General features: G+C 45.3%; 2 protein-coding genes and 1 long non-coding RNA gene across 3 annotated transcripts; 1 reads left to right on the top strand and 2 right to left on the bottom strand.

Moving 5' to 3' along the window:
* LOC8073008 (aluminum-activated malate transporter 1) lies at positions 3092 to 5661 on the top strand. The gene is made up of 6 exons (XM_021463224.1): positions 3092 to 3533; positions 3774 to 3914; positions 4159 to 4431; positions 4644 to 4756; positions 4893 to 5042; positions 5132 to 5661. The coding sequence occupies exons 1-6, from the start codon at positions 3230 to 3232 to the stop codon at positions 5489 to 5491; spliced, it is 1341 nt and encodes a 446-aa protein (XP_021318899.1). The 5' UTR covers positions 3092 to 3229; the 3' UTR covers positions 5492 to 5661.
* On the bottom strand, positions 4500 to 5211 carry LOC110436348. The gene is made up of 2 exons (XR_002454238.1): positions 5104 to 5211; positions 4500 to 5014 (listed from the first exon to the last, which is right to left on the bottom strand). It is a non-coding gene; the product is annotated as an uncharacterized LOC110436348 (long non-coding RNA).
* On the bottom strand, positions 7096 to 11590 carry LOC8077578 (digalactosyldiacylglycerol synthase 1, chloroplastic). Its single transcript, XM_002446407.2, has 7 exons — positions 10722 to 11590; positions 10144 to 10176; positions 9531 to 9618; positions 8966 to 9441; positions 8593 to 8859; positions 8173 to 8522; positions 7096 to 8062 (listed from the first exon to the last, which is right to left on the bottom strand). Exons 1-7 carry the CDS (start codon positions 11343 to 11345, stop codon positions 7534 to 7536), a joined length of 2367 nt encoding a protein of 788 aa, XP_002446452.1. The 5' UTR covers positions 11346 to 11590; the 3' UTR covers positions 7096 to 7533.

Here is a 12251-nt window from a genome sequence, read left to right as displayed (position 1 = left end):
ACATCATTACTGCAGAGAATTTCGGAGCATTAATAGTTTTATACTCCGAAACTGGGGGGCATGTGTTGACACCATTTTTGGGCACGTGTCCAGGATGGCAGGACAGGGTGGCAGTACGATGCGGGTTGCTGGTAAGGATGGTTGCCGATGAGAGAAAGGTTGAATGTGACTAAGTCCTCAGACAGTAATATGGTGCCGATGACCAAGTAAAAGGGTCTGCCGATGACTATGGCAAGGGGATTGCCGATGACGCGAAGGAAGAGTCCGGAAGCTGCCAGTTGTCATGTGGAGGAATTTCGGTTTGTCACGAAGGATGGTTTTATTATTTCCTTATGTTATTCGTATCGTTTTGTATACGGGTTCCGTGTAATTTGGAATTCGGATTCTAATCGTGTCTGGTCGTAGCTCTTTGAGCAGGGTATAAATATAAGCCCCAAGACCTTGTAATCAAGATATCTATCAATCAATCAATCAAACACACGTTTTTATTCATATTCCAGTATCTACTTTTCGACGACTTCGTCATACTTTTTCCTTTTATTACGAGTTCTTAGGAATTCGTCGACTTAAGCTCGGCGTGTTCTCGAGTTCCGCGTGAGTACCTCTTAGCCGTGACATCCGGACGCATCGCTGTTGTCAGGACTAAAGTATTCGAGTTATCACCTTTGCCGATAGCAAGGTCAAATCGGCTGGCACGCCTTAACGTTTGAATCGGGTATTAGCCCTTTATGTTTGCAGATCAGTTTTGCATCAACAGCTTGTCTGCGTCAGCTGCTCCCCCATGCGTGCATTGCATATATATGAACAGATCATGCATGCCGCGCGCAAAGGTTTTCACTTTACTGCAATAGGCGGGGTGCTGCATCGGCTCACCTGGAGCTGGAGCGATTATTCTTGCTGCACCTGGAAGCTATAGCGACAGCTGAATGGGCTGCACCTGAGACTGTGTGACAGGCTCCCCATCATGTTATTATGCAATGCAAGTGCGATTACGTGCACGAAGAGAGGAACTGTAGTGGTGAACAGTGGACGACGACTGACGTGGACTGCACAGACTGATAGGTTGGCCGGGAGCACAACCACAACCCGGAGAAAGAGTTTGACGGATTGAAGTATACAATGATCGACCAGCAGACCACGGATTTGTTTGTCAAAATTATAGAGATGTCAGCGGGTACCTATAGGAGCAAGGATATGGACCAATGTCTCTACCCATAGGTTTTTAAATGGCCAAAGAGCCAGACCAAGTGGATTTCCACAAATTTTTTAAACCTGCTCTATCGCAGAAGAGTAGCTCATTTCAGCCCACAATACTCTAATTTTCTCAACTAAATTGATCATTTCGAGACATACATATATAAGACGGTTTTCCCATCCCAAACCTTAGCTTAGCTCACTTCTTCTCAACACCTGGCCATACTAGCTACGGTGGCAGTGGCACGTATCTAGATCACACATTGACTAAGATCCTAACTGCTGCTTGATATATATGGCATTAATATATGAATTATATGGTGGCTGGCTGCTATATATGATTGGTGGAATCTGGAATGTGAATTCTCATTTATGTTATTTTTCATTGCACTGTGTAATATGTATACGTGGGGGGTATATGATAACTGTGAATATGTATTACATAACTATCTGCTTATTGGTTGTGACGTGTAATGCTTGTGTTGCAGGCCAAATGATCTGTTACGTACCCATGAGCCGAATGGATATGAATCGATGTACAAAAGTAAACTTGTGACGTGTCATGAGTTTTTTAACGTGCACATTTTATATTTACAGTATGGGTTTGGATTGATAAAACCCAATACGTGTGTCTGTGTCCATTACCATGTCTCTAGTCCAAATGCATTTAACTGGGTTCATGAATTTTGTCGTGTCAGGAGAATAGAAGTGCGTGCTTGGACTAAAGTTTCAATGGGACACACAGCTATAAAACAAAAGGAATTTTAATATATTCAATGTGATAAGCTATAGTTGAGGTCTACCTAAAATCCAGAAAGAAGGTTGATTGATAAGTCAGGCGACGTCTCGATAGCTAGTAGCAGTATAGAGGCATGCATGCGTACAACAAAGCCATTACCGTACCTCACCCTTTTCCTTTCGGCGTGTTTTCTTTCAATATAAAAATGCCGCACCGAATTGCGTCTACTAAGTTACATGTCACAAGTGCTAAAAGGAGATCTTTTTTTTTTAATCAAAGAAAACCTTTGGGCGCCGCTCATCACCTTTAGTCTGTCGGTTCATGAGAGAAGTCAGAGGGTGGACGACGACGATAGATGTCGCATGCATGCATCATCGTCTTTCTCTAGATCGACGTACCACTAGTACGTCCGTACAGATCATACATGAGTCATCGTATATAGGTGCAGTCATGCGCTAGCTAGCTCATGCGTGTGCGTGTGTGTGCGGCGCCGCGCTGAAAGGCAAGACCAAGATGCATTTTACCTCGTCCGATCGACCAGCCATCCCGAGTGCAGACATCTGGACACACAGGTCAAAAGGCAGAGCGCGAGATCGATTGTTGTGTTGCCAAACTATTAAATTTCTTCTCCTGCACACAATCTCGCCATGTTACAGGCCTGCCACTGCCCACACGGACAGTCGGTGAATCATGCATCTTCGTCGACAGGGGAGACGTGCATCATGCACCACAAAGTCTGAAGAACCAGAGACAGGTCCTAGCTAGCTCAAACGACGTCCCGGCCGGCGGCATGGCAGGCTGCCTGCTTTGAGTTTGCACTTGCACGAACAGGGCAAGATGAGCAACCACGCACGGCCGGTGTTGGCTTGAAACAAAGCAAGCAGGCAACAGCGAGACGAGAGGAGGAGGGAACTGAGACACGGAAAGAGAGAACGCGCGAGGACGCAAGTCAAGATTCCCCCAGAGAAAAGGGGCGGCCACGGCATGCACGCTTTTGGCTGCCGTATTGCGGTGCCCCGGTATCCCCAAGCTAGCCGCTGCCGCTGCCGGCCGGCTTGGCGTCGTCTCGTCGATCTCCTCTGATCCTCCCCTCCGCTTATGTGTATATATATATATATATAAGCCTTCCCCACGCCACCAGCAGACATAGCACCGCATGCATGCTCGGACATATATATCACCGCTAGCTAGCCTACCCACCACTGTGCGTCGATCACCACCGAGAGATCGAGTAGTAGAGTCGTCGTCTTGGCCTCGTCGAGAGCCGATCGATCGCGAGCGAGCGAGCGAGCGGTCATGGAGATTGATCAGATGGAGAGCGGCGCCAATGGAGGAGGCGGCGGGTTCCGGCGCCGGGAGAGGTGCTGGGAGGTGCTCTGCTCGGCGGCGGGCATGCTGTGGGCCAAGGTCGTCGGGCTCGCCGGCAAGCTGGCGAGGATCGCGAGGGACGACCCGCGGCGGGTGGCGCACTCGTTCAAGGTCGGCCTGGCGCTCACGCTGGTGTCCGTGCTCTACTACGTCAGGCCGCTCTTCAACAACTGGGGGGTCTCCACCATGTGGGCCGTGCTCACCACCGTCGTCGTCATGGAGTACACCGTCGGTACGTGTATATATACGTACGTCGTGTGGTACGGCCGGTGTTGCACATCATCATATCATTTCGTTATATGTGCCGCGCGTAGCGTATAAGTACATGCATGCCACACGCAGCCCGTGTTCCGTACAAGCTACGAGCTATGCATGCTAGCTAGTACTTGTATATAGTTATTAAATTCCTACTCCTATATAGGAGTATGTGATGAGTTTTTGGTGCGGCTGTTGATTTATATATATGTGACAGGTGGCACGCTGTGCAAAGGCCTGAACAGAGCGTTCGGGACGCTGGTCGCCGGCTTCATCGCCGTCGGGGCTCACAAGGTGGCATACCTGTGTGGCGACAAGGCAGAGCCCGTGCTGCTCGCCATCTTCGTCTTCCTACTATGTACGTACGCTTTGTGTCCGTGCACGGTTTATTACAACTGTGCCGTATATCTGCATATAGAGCATGACCATTTTTACCAAATGTACACCGCATGCATGCGCATGTTTTGCTGTGCCAATAAGCAAAAGCGCCCGGCGTGCACTTCCTTAATTTCTTGACTAAGACAAAAATCACGACATAGAAACACGTACTTACCCGTGTCCGCCGGCCGGCCATGGTGTTGCATGCACTTGCTGACTTGCAGCGTCGGCGGCGACCTTCTCGCGGTTCATCCCGGAGGTGAAGGCGAGGTACGACTACGGCGTGACCATCTTCATCCTCACCTTCAGCCTGGTGGCCGTGTCGAGCTACCGCGTGGACGAGCTCATCCGCCTCGCGCACCAGCGCTTCTCCACCATCGTCGTCGGCGTCGCCACCTGCCTCTGCACCACCATCTTCATCTTCCCGGTCTGGGCAGGGGAGGACCTCCACAAGCTCGCCATCGGAAACCTCAACAAGCTCGCCGACTTCTTTGAAGGTACGACAGGCCGGTCTATGTCTCCATCCAAACACTCATAAAACGAATCGAATTCTCATGCGTTCCAATGACAAACAGTAGCATATAGACCTTCAAAGTTGAGTACTATGTCTTAGTCAGAGAAAAGCAATTATAATTTATGAAATCTACTGTCGACCAAGCAAGGAACATGCTAGAATTTGGGACTAAAAGCTGTACACATACGTATGCAGGAATCGAATCTGAATGCTTCAGAGAGAACGCTACATTCGAGAATTTGGAAGCTAAACCCTTTCTCCAAGTGTACAAGAGCGTCCTCAATTCCAAGGCCACCGAGGACTCTTTGGTAATAATAAGCTCAACCTCACTTTGCAAACCATGCGTGCACTTTATGCAGAGCACCAAATTAAGCTCCTGAATCCAAAAATACATACAAGTATAACAATCTGATCCAATGGCATGTGTGTTCCCAAAAACTGCAGTGCAATTTTGCCAAGTGGGAGCCTTGCCATGGCAAATTCATATTCCGGCACCCATGGAGCCACTACCAGAAGCTCGGTGCTCTTTCTCGCCAGTGCGCTTCTTCAATGGAGGCTCTTGCTTCCTACGTCATCACCCTCACAAGAACTGAGGTAAACTGCAGATCCATCTTTGTCGTGATCAATGGATTACAGAATCATGCATGTTACTCACCTACAGCCTTTAATTTCCCTGCTCACAGTATCCTGAAGCGCATCCGGAGCTATGCTTGGAGGTTCGAACAGCATGCCGTCAGATGAGCTTGCACTCTGCCAAGGTGCTCCGAGAACTCTCAGCAGCGATGCGGATGATGACTCTACCATCCCAAGCCAACGTTCACATGGCTGCAGCAATCAAAGCAGCAAGAGGCCTCAGAGACGAACTATCAGAGGATGCAGATCTGGTGCAAGCAATGCATGTTGCTGTTATTGCATCCCTTCTCTCAGACTTGGTTACCAAGACAAAGGAAATCACGGAATCTGTCGATATCCTTGCGCGACTTGCCCGCTTCAAAAACCCTGAAAACACTCAGAAGGATGTGGCTGTCAATATAGTGAGTTGAGAAGCAGACAATCTTCGGTGGGACTTGACTAGTGATGTTCTATATTTGACATGGGGAATATCTGTATCAGAAGACCTTGCTAAATGGGATAAAAGTAAAGCTAGTATGAAGTACAATACTAAATGTGCATACAGCAAGTGACTAATTCTTCGTTTTATAGAAGTAATTATGATGCTGAGTTGTGATGATAAATGTCACTGTCTTCCACAGCTGGACAGCAATTAGCTTTTCTCAGCAGACAAAAAAAACAATCTTCTTCTAAATATAACTGAAGAACAATAATAAATTAGCTCTCAATGTGTAGCAGTACTAAAGAAACAGTAAGCCAAGAATCATTATTCCAAGGTGTGATGTTAAAGTAACAGATATACGTGAAATTCCCAAAGCGTAACAAATATTAATCTCATGCATGGCAGTACATATCTAGTCAAAAACAGATCTCATAACAACTCATGTAAACTTCGCCAACATCATCATCCCTTTCCTTATGCTAACTTTCCAACTATAAATTCTATTTAAGATTAAATAATTCTTCAAGGAGCTGAAAAGCAATAAGCGGATGTGCCGTTACAAGTGCCAGTGCATTTCATTATCAATGGTCAGGTCAGTTATGACACAACAGTGATAAGCATGGAAAATTTGCACAAAAGAAGAAATTAGTTAGTGGAACTTTGCACTGTCAACCACTAAATACCAAGTTATACAGGAAACATACAAATTTGCCTTTTGAGGATAGAACCTATCAAAAGGATACAATAGGTCATAACTCACCGTATCAACCATCAGTCATGGGGTACAGTGCATAGCGTGCAAAATTGGCTACAATAAAGCGATTACTTAGTTCAACTATGCACTGTCAACCACTAACACCAAGTTGCTCAGGAAACAAATAGACTGACTTTTCATGGATAGACTTTTGAAAAGGGTACAGTAGATCAAAGCAATAGAAACTTTCTTCAGCAGTTTATTAGTTAATTTCTATGAACTAATATATGTCTCAAATTATGAGTGCTGGGGTTTTGGCTTTCTAGCTCAAAGATCAAAGAGGTAGAATCATAGGCAAAGTTGTACTCTATGCACCATTTACTGCCATGATTGCCTTTCATGTACAGTTCCCTATATCATCCTGAATTAATTGTTAACATTTTATAAAACAACAAAGAATCAGGATAAAATCATCACTGCTACAGAGGAACCTATTCCGGTAGTGTTTGATGGCATATCATTTATCCCATATCAGTTCGCACTTTTAAGTTGCCAATATACACCCATCTTGGGCCACTCAGCAACTCAGCATAATGTTTTTGCTTCCTTTTGTACTTTCATACCCTTGGCTCCAGTGTACAAGCTGACATAGATAATGGGTCTTATGTATACTGGACTGTTTTCATCTGTAGCGCCAGAAAATTGCAGAACAAAAAAAAAAGAAGAAACAAAAAACTAAATGTAGCAAAGATAAATTTGTAACATGAGGCACGGGAAATTTGAAGATTAAGGACTGTAGTTGGGTTACATACCAAGTAATGGAAAGAATACCAAACTTCCTTGATCGAGAGAATTCCAATTTTTCATTGCATCATAGGTTAGTAAGGAAATGGAAGTAATTTTTGAATCAATGTCTTAATTGCTCTCATTACTGAATCTTCAGTTTGAGTATTGTTGCTTCAGCTAGTCACACGCTTTTTGAACAAACTATGGCAGAGGAAACTGAAACAAGTCACAATCCTTAGATTCCTTACTGCCCTAAAAGACTCCATCAGAGTACAGGCACTGGGAATCATGTGAACTACATAATGGTTGTATACACATACCTCTGATGAAAGATCATTCAACTACATAACTAACCTATCTGGAGAGTGAAAAGGAATATAATTACAGTCAAAGAGTGCAACAAGACATGTTCCTCATGGACCCTAGGAATTACCAAGACTCTACAAAAGTTCATGCTCCTGTCAGTACACGGGAACTGGATCACTTAATATGTACATACCTATGGAGAAATATCCTTCAACTATACATAGTTCAATGTGAAATGGTTCAAATCACCAGCCATATACAGGGTGTTGAACTTGAGGAGGCAGGAGGTTCAGATCCATGCACTGCTGTTTATCATAGTCACGTGTACCAGGAATTGCTCCCGTCGCTAACCTGAGGATTTCGTTACCAGTCAGGCAGTGATGAGCAAATGCCAGTCCCCCATCCACCACATCTGACAATTTAGGAAGTAACGGTATCTTTCTTGCTTTGTTAATCTTCCCATTTCTTCCAGGGTGGCCATTTCTGTTCAGAACTTTGTCAAGCTCTGAGTACTCCATAAACCTCTCAGTTGCTGCCTCCCATGACAAATTGTATCGTTGCTCTGGGGTCAGAGGTTGAGGTTCAGTAGTCATAGCTTCTTTGACACGAGCAACAAATTCCTCTGAAGTTCTATATGTTAAGCAGTTAGGGAATGACTTAAAAAAATCGTTTGATGGATGATCTGCACAGACTACAAATTTCCCCATTGCAAGGGCCTCAGCTGTTGCTGTGCATAGCACATCACTAACACTTGGATTGACGAAAACCTTATACCTGAAAAGTCAACAGAAGAAAACAGATACCTGTATCAGCAATCTGCATAGGACAAGACAAAGAAGAAAGTGAACTTGTTTTAGTAGCTTCGATGCTTCATAGAACCTCACCCATGGAGTGAATCATCTGCATGGTCCTTTCCCTTGAAAAAATTGATGCTCAAATCAAATTTCCTAGCAGCATTCTGGACAGCTTCAGAATCCTCCCCATTTCCATATACATCTATCATGAATCCTTCCAGGTCGTTTTTGTGTTTGGATAATAAATCGATCAGCTCTCTATAACCTTTAGCCCACACCATCTTACCAAGGAAATATGCTCCCTTAGAAAAGACCTTCTGTCCACACTCCCTATCAGCTGCTATTTTCGCACCAACATTAAGAAACTTTGGATTTACACCATGTACGTTACAAACAACAGACCTCGGTAGATCTTGAGTTGCAGCAGAAAGACGTAAAACCTGCATGCACCCATTATTAGCTGAGTTCTATGAACAGGACTTTAACACAAAAACTGACCTATACAAATACCTTATGGCAGTATGCTCTAGTCACCCAGTTATTGATATGTTTAACAAGAAAAGATTGAATAGCACCATTTTTCTCTCTCTTGATATATTCCAGATAATTTGTATGAACTACACCGATGACATGATTGAACTTGTCAGTCCAACGCTTTCCATGATGATACCAATTGAGATGCTCTGGTTCTTCTAAAATCGCTATATCAGCTTCTTTTGAGGAGATGAACTGTGAAGTATCGCCAGCAGGAATAATGCTGCGGCGCTCTTTTGAGAACTGCAGAAATAACATCTCATGAGTAATGAAATCCCATGGGAAGAAAACAAAATACTATACTAGGAATCAAAACATAAACAGTGGATCACAAAGATTGTGAGTTTACCTTGCCAGGATAAAAGGATATCTTAAAAATTGCTTCAAAGCCAATTCTTTCCTGCAGCCAGTTCCTTATATAAGTTTCTTGCTCTTCTGGCGAACTGAAGGTGATGTTATTTGGGTAAACCAATTCTTGATCTGACTTAGAGAGCCATGGAACCACCAATGTCACCTTTTGCTTTGCACTTCTTGCCAGATATGCAGCACGAAATAATGGATTGATTGCTGTTCCTGTCATCCATGGAAGGCTTGCTGTGGTGACAATAGCAACATGCCGTCTGTTGTCTGAGATCTTGTACTTTGCAGGGTCATTCCAAAAACCTTCATCTGTGTGATAACCAGTACTTTCTAATACCCTAGCTATTCTTAGATCAAGCTCATCAGTCATGTTCTCAGCTAAGGGTCTATCCTGTGAAAGAGAATGATACATGAGCCGACCATTTCGTTTACTGTATAACATCTCCACTAGTTTGTCACAAAGGTCTGCACCATAATATTACATTAGTAAGAATAAGAAGGTCAGCAACAAGCACCAAGACTGGAGAATCCAAACAAACAATGATGATCCATACCTCTCCGTATGCAAAGTTGATCTAAAAATGGCCCAGATTGCCGAACCAGATATGCCAGAATTTCAGTTAGATGCAGTGGTGGAACTTCCTGCATAATATTCCAGCACCAGTTTAGAACAACACACTCTAAGCAATAAGCAATCAGATCAACAAACAAAAGAAACTGCACTATCAGTTCATAATCAAAAGCCCTGAGAAAAGGTCTGCTATTATAAAGGCCTGAAAGCTACTTGTACTAAAAATAAAGAACTCACTGTCTACAAATTTGAAGGCATTGTATCTCTAAAAATATGTTGGCTCCATTGACATCTTATGGACTTATGCAAACAATATTTGCAAGTTAATTATGTCAACCCTGCTTAGTAAGCATCAATACTTTCTACGGCATCATTGTTTTCTGGAACAGGTTACGTTACAAAACAAAATTATGTCCCAAAAGCACTGCAGGTATATCTAGTATAAGCTTGCAGTTTGCAATACAACTATGCATATGGAATCTAGCTACGTCAGAATAAGTAACAGGGAAAATGTACCCAAATTCAATCATTAGCTGTTCTATATCTGCAGCACACAGAATATTTCAAATAGTTATACATTGTTTCTTATGAATTACCTTGGATTCCTGATAGTCTTTGTTCAGTGATTTCTGCACAAGAGGAAAAAGACTCATATTAAACTGTAATACTTTCATCAACACCAGACATCAACTCTAGCATAGTGTACTCAATAACTTGGTAGCATCATTTTCTGTTAAAGACCCAACTGCTGACAAAATTCACCAAATACTTGTCTGCTAACAAAATAGGAGTAGTTGTCCTATAAGATTTTGAACTCTGCTAATAAAGTGATCGCTAAGTTAAGTGTACTCCAGGATGATTTTCAGTAATATTTTTTAAATATACTACTTGGATGGATGCTTATAGAAACACCTTACAATATCGAAATAAATGCCAACATAAACAGTGTGCTAGACTGCTAGTGCTAATATTATGAATAAATTGAAATGTGTAATTGTATCAACGTCAAAAGATTAGCGCAGAGATCCCTAAAAGTTTTTAGCTGCAGATGCCAATGTTTTGCTGCTGAAGCACTGTTTGTCGGTCACACCTCAGTTCTGACTCTGAGTAAGGACAACAACTAGCACGAGTGCACCAACCTATTAAATTAAATAAACCTAAGGTTGAAACTTACCGTGCTCAACTTAAATTTCTCCACAAACTCGCCACGGGCACGGAATCCAGCAAACATGTCGCTGGACAGGCTCCGGCGCTCGAACTCCTTGAGCCCGCGCTGTATCATCCGGACCACCTCCCACTCCTTCCTCCCCTCCTCCTCATCCTCATCCTGGTCCCCCTTCCGCCGCGCGATCCTCCTCCACCTATCGCCGCCTTCCCCTTCTGCCACAACGGCGTTGCGAATGGCCGTAATCGCCGAGAGGTCGATGCGGAGGCTGCTGGCTCTGGCGCCGGCGCCGGCGCCAGCGGCCCCGGTCGGCCACCGGGCGTCGAGCGCCCGCGACCGGAGCTCCTGAATCTTGGGCTGGATCCGCTTGCGCACGAACTCGACCTCCGCGATGGGCGCCCCCGTGGCCACGGGCGGCAGCAGCGGGGGCGCGGGCCCCGCCGCGAGCGCCGACGCGGACGCGAGGAGGTGCTCGAGCTCGCGGTCGGCGCGGGCGCGCACGGAGTCCGCGCGGGCCCGCATGAGGCGCAGGTCCGCGGACGCCGAGTCCCGCACCTCGCGCCACCCCTTGGAGATGAAGGCGAAGGCGCCGCCTCCGTCGGCCGGCGGCGTCTCTTCCTTATTACTACCCATTATTCTCCGGCGGCCGGACGGCGGGCTTCACGCGCGAGCGCGAGCGCGAGGGCTGAGCTTGGGTTAAGGGCTTTGGTTCTAGAAGCGCGTAGGAGGCACGAGTTGGGGGCGCGAGATGGTTCGGCGGGGAAGAAAGACGAGGAAGGCGACGGCGGTGGGGGGCCGGACGGGGAGGCGCGCGGGCGAGGGGCCGCGGCTCGTGTTGATTCCTGCGGGCGGGGCTCAGGTGTCAGGGACGGAAGGTGGTGACACTTGGGATGGTGGGTCCGGGGGAGATCTTGATGTGTGGTGGAGCGGTGACTTGGCAAGGTGTTTGGTCGACGTGGACCCCCGGATTCGGAGCGAATATGCGCGTGGGTGCTGCCGTGTGCCGCCTAGGTTTTCCGCTTGGTGCCTTACCCGTTGTCTTGGTCACTTGGCCTTTTTCCTTTGGTTTTGTTTTCTTTTTCTTTTTTGGATATATAAACGCGAGCAAATTTTCTTCGTTTTTATGTATTTATTATGATGAGAATTTTCATCCGTGGAAGTGTGGCAGAACCTCCTGAATTAAGTGGTCCACATGCACCCATCATTGTCTCAAAGACTTCTGATCGGCGTGCACGAGTTCCAAATGACTCAAGAAGTCTGTCGGGTGTCCTCGGGAAACCCGAATCATCCACGTTACATTCTTTCCAGGAATTCCCTCATTAAGCATTACAGTATTACAACATTTCATAGATAAGATAAATCAGAGTAAAAGCGGAAAGGTTATATAACATAGATTGAAACTTAAGTCCAAAGATTACAAACCATAAGTGTTTAGTACATAAAAGGTTCGGAACTTTATATTACATATACCATAAGTCACACAACAAGCTTTACTTGCCCAAGGTCACACATCAGATTCATCATCATCACTCTCCTGCA

Source organism: Sorghum bicolor, chromosome 6 (assembly GCF_000003195.3).
Source record: "Sorghum bicolor cultivar BTx623 chromosome 6, Sorghum_bicolor_NCBIv3, whole genome shotgun sequence".
NCBI lineage: Eukaryota > Viridiplantae > Streptophyta > Magnoliopsida > Poales > Poaceae > Sorghum > Sorghum bicolor.
This window is presented reverse-complemented; position numbering and strand designations above follow the sequence as displayed.

What these genes read in the sequence shown, in the direction of transcription:
- LOC8073008 (XM_021463224.1), top strand. Translation starts at nt 3,230, where the DNA reads ATGGAGATTGATCAGATGGAGAGCGGCGCCAATGGAGGAGGCGGCGGG. An exon ending in CGTCATGGAGTACACCGTCG is followed by an intron (nt 3,534 to 3,773) that starts GTACGTGTATAT and finishes TATATGTGACAG; the next exon opens with GTGGCACGCTGTGCAAAGGC. An exon ending in CATCTTCGTCTTCCTACTAT is followed by an intron (nt 3,915 to 4,158) that starts GTACGTACGCTT and finishes GCTGACTTGCAG; the next exon opens with CGTCGGCGGCGACCTTCTCG.
- LOC8077578 (XM_002446407.2), bottom strand. Translation starts at nt 11,345, where the DNA reads ATGGGTAGTAATAAGGAAGAGACGCCGCCGGCCGACGGAGGCGGCGCC. An exon ending in AAGACTATCAGGAATCCAAG is followed by an intron (nt 9,619 to 10,143) that starts GTAATTCATAAG and finishes AATATTATGCAG; the next exon opens with GAAGTTCCACCACTGCATCT. An exon ending in TATCCTTTTATCCTGGCAAG is followed by an intron (nt 8,860 to 8,965) that starts GTAAACTCACAA and finishes TTATTTCTGCAG; the next exon opens with TTCTCAAAAGAGCGCCGCAG.